Here is a 3,174-nt window from a genome sequence, read left to right on the forward strand (position 1 = left end):
TGTCTGTCACTTTGTTCTGGAGTAGACAGGTATCACACTGCCACGATGACCCAGCTTTTAAACTTTCCCCAAACCCAATTCCACTAGAAGAAAAGCTACTTATTGCTGGTCTTGAATAAACTACCAGGCTTGTGGTGGTAGGTTGAGCAGCAAGAGAATCTGCCTTTGGTGATGTGAAACCAGCGTTCTTCAGAACATCTAGGACACTTCCTTCTTTCAGGGTTTTTGCAGGTTTGAAAGGGCCCTTGCAATCTTCATCTTGTTTCTTCTTACTGCTTGGACTGTTCACTGCAGTGATATCTTGAGCTGACCTCCTTGTAAGTGGCTCTGGGCCACTACTAGGGCCCCAACGTTCTGCTGTCTTTGCCATGGGCACACTAAATGTAAATCCAATTGTGGGACATAAAAACTTGCAACTTTTCTAGATTAAAGTCAATTCAAGAGACATGTTAACTAAATTCAGTATGACTTAGATTAGTCCTAATTGTAACAGGATATATGAGGGAGGTATAGTACATCTGCCTCAGTAGATTTTATGATTGGACATGAAAATCTGAACAAGGGGCTGCCAGTGCTGTTTGGAGAGGTCATTTGTACCTGGTTTGTTAATGATTGTGAAGGACTAGTGGGTGATGGAGAGGAAGTTGTGATCACAGAAGAACTAAAACTGAAGGTAGGCACTGAAGAACCGGTGATGGGTAGAGAGTTTTTCGGTAATACCGGGACTTCCGTTTCCTCCTCCTCTTGAGGTTCAGATGCCACAAAGCGCGTCCTCTCTCGCCTCATCTTCCCACCTCCACCACCTCCTCCGGAAGACAAACCATTGGCTGCAGACACACTGCAATCTGGGTAAGAAGAGCCGCTTTCTCGTTGTTCTCTACTTTGCCCTGGTGTCATGCTGTTTTCTTATCCAGTACTGCGCTTTTTACCTATTCTTTGACTAGTCCTCCTTAATTCACCAGACGGGGTCCGAGCTGGTTTAAAGTAAACTGCTCGATTTGCTGCTCTGGAAACTGGCTTCGGAATCATGAGTCTCTGAACAGGGGGTGGTTGAGAGTCCACCTTTTCCCTTCTGGCCTGAAAATCTGTGGTGGTGTCTGTCCCACTCCTATCAAGAGGGGAATTCAGAGGAGAGGAAAAAACAGACGGAATTCTTTTTGCATCCAGTAGAGGGCTTGACATCTTCTCTAAAGACTGCAGTATCCTCCGAGCTGTTAAACTAGTCACACCATTGGATTGTGTGTTCAGTTGCTTAGCTTTCATCTGTCTTGTGACTGGTGCCTGGTAGGGTGTGTTTTGTAGTTTAGACTGTCTTACAGCAGCTGCTGCCCCACCGTATGTCGTTTTTCCAGGGTAAAAAGGAGAATGTCCAAGCTGACTTGTTTTAAGAACTGAAGAATTCCCAAGTGAAGGAGAAAGTGTTCCAAAGACAGACAAATTGAATGCTGGTTTTTTTGAGCTGGTGGCAGTGTGCTGTGAGAGCGAATGAGAACACAGAGGTGGCACTGAAGTGTTCTTTGAAAGAGCTATATCTTTATCAGAAGCTCTTGAAGAAAAACCGCTGGTGGTTGAGATGTTACCATCATCATGCTGAGAGGTAGCATCTTTAATTTCCTTTGCGAGGGAGAATCCAGAACTGCCAGTTGGGAATGCCGAAGATGTGGAGGGCTGACAGTGTACTGCAGGAGATCCCAACATGGAGAAATTCAGATGGCTCCGGTGAAGAGAAGGCCTTGTTAATACATCTGGATAATTTGAAGCAGTACTAGTCGTTGAGGGTCCTTCTGTATTACTGACTGGTGGCTCAGGAGGGATTCTCCCATCATGCATGTGAGGGTTCTCCTCACCAGCATGTATTATATGGTCATCTTCCCTATTTTCCGGCCACTGTGCCACCTCTCTGGTGCCTGTTGTGCAGCTACATACACCTTCATTCTTGTGGAAGTATCTTTGTAGCCATCCGGGCACAATATTCTTAACAGATTCTGTGACCCTGCTGAGAATGCCCTGCTGCTGCTGCTGTCGCCCCTGCTGGTAAGGTTTAACTGGCCCCTGGTGGCAACGCCGAGTCCGGATCTTGCCGCCAGCGCCCCCTCCTATGCCTCCAGCTCCCGAGGCCATGGCGTGAGCCTCCGCGGCTTCCCCGTCCGGGGCGGGAGAGGCAGAGACGGCCTTAAAGCCCCCGCGCGCCCGGCCGCAGCCCAAAAGTACGCACGCGCCGCCCACACAGCGGGGCACAGGCACACCGGGAATCGCGGGGCTGCGAGCAGGAGCGGAGAGAGAACGAGCGCTGGCGGCAGGGAAGGGGGTGGCGGCGACAGAGGCCGAGGACCTGGCTCCGGTCTGGCAGCCTCCCGCGGACCCCCGCCTCTGTGTATGTCACCGTCTCTATGGAGATTCCCCCGCAGAGGACAGTGCGAGGGGCCCCAGGTGCTGCTTAGGCCTAACTCGACCGCCGGCTGACCTAAATTTAAGTTTTAAAAATTACCAAACATTTGCTCTTCTTATTGTCCTGGGAATTACTCTCCTCCCTCCTACTTTTTAAAATGGAAATATAGTTGATTTACAATATTATATTTACTTCCGGTAGCTTCAGAGTGATTTATAATTTTTAAAGATTTACTTCATTTAAAGTTATTATAAAATATTGGCTATATTGCCTGTGCTTTACAATATATCCTGTAGCTTATTTATTTTAAACATAGTAGTTTGCACCTCTTAACCCCCTACCCCTGTCTTGCCCTTCCCCCCTTCCCTCTCCCCACTGGTAACCACTAGTTTGTTCTCTATATCTGTGAGTCTGTTTCTGTTTTGTTATATTCACTAGTTTTATTTTTTAGATTCCACATATATGTGATAACATACACTATTTGTCTTTCTCTGTCTGACTTATTTCACTAAGCATAATAACTACACGTCCATCCATTTTGTTGCAAATGGCAAAATTTCATTCCTTTTTGTGGCTGAGTAGTATTCCATTGTAAATATCTATACCACATCTTGTTTATCCATTCACCTGTTGATGGACACTTAGGTTGCTTACATATCTTGGCTATTGTAGACACTGATGCTGTGAATACCTTTTCAAATTAGTGTTTTTGTTTTCTTCAGACATATACCCAGGAGTGGGATTGCTGGATCATATGATGGTTCTATTTTCAGTTTTTTGAGGAA

At 46.4% G+C, this 3,174-nt stretch overlaps 1 protein-coding gene across 1 annotated transcript; it reads right to left on the reverse strand.

Annotated features, from left to right (window-relative positions):
• Nucleotides 1–412: 412 nt before the first annotated feature.
• LOC112063001 (nuclear pore complex protein Nup153-like) lies at nucleotides 413–3,098 on the reverse strand. Its single transcript, XM_055083685.1, is given in 1 exon segment — nucleotides 413–3,098. A coding segment is annotated over 1 exon segment (1,641 nt). The 5' UTR covers nucleotides 2,122–3,098; the 3' UTR covers nucleotides 413–480.
• Nucleotides 3,099–3,174: the final 76 nt, after the last annotated feature.

Source organism: Physeter macrocephalus, unplaced genomic scaffold (genome assembly GCF_002837175.3).
Source record: "Physeter macrocephalus isolate SW-GA unplaced genomic scaffold, ASM283717v5 random_2380, whole genome shotgun sequence".
Classification (NCBI taxonomy): Eukaryota; Metazoa; Chordata; class Mammalia; order Artiodactyla; family Physeteridae; genus Physeter; species Physeter macrocephalus.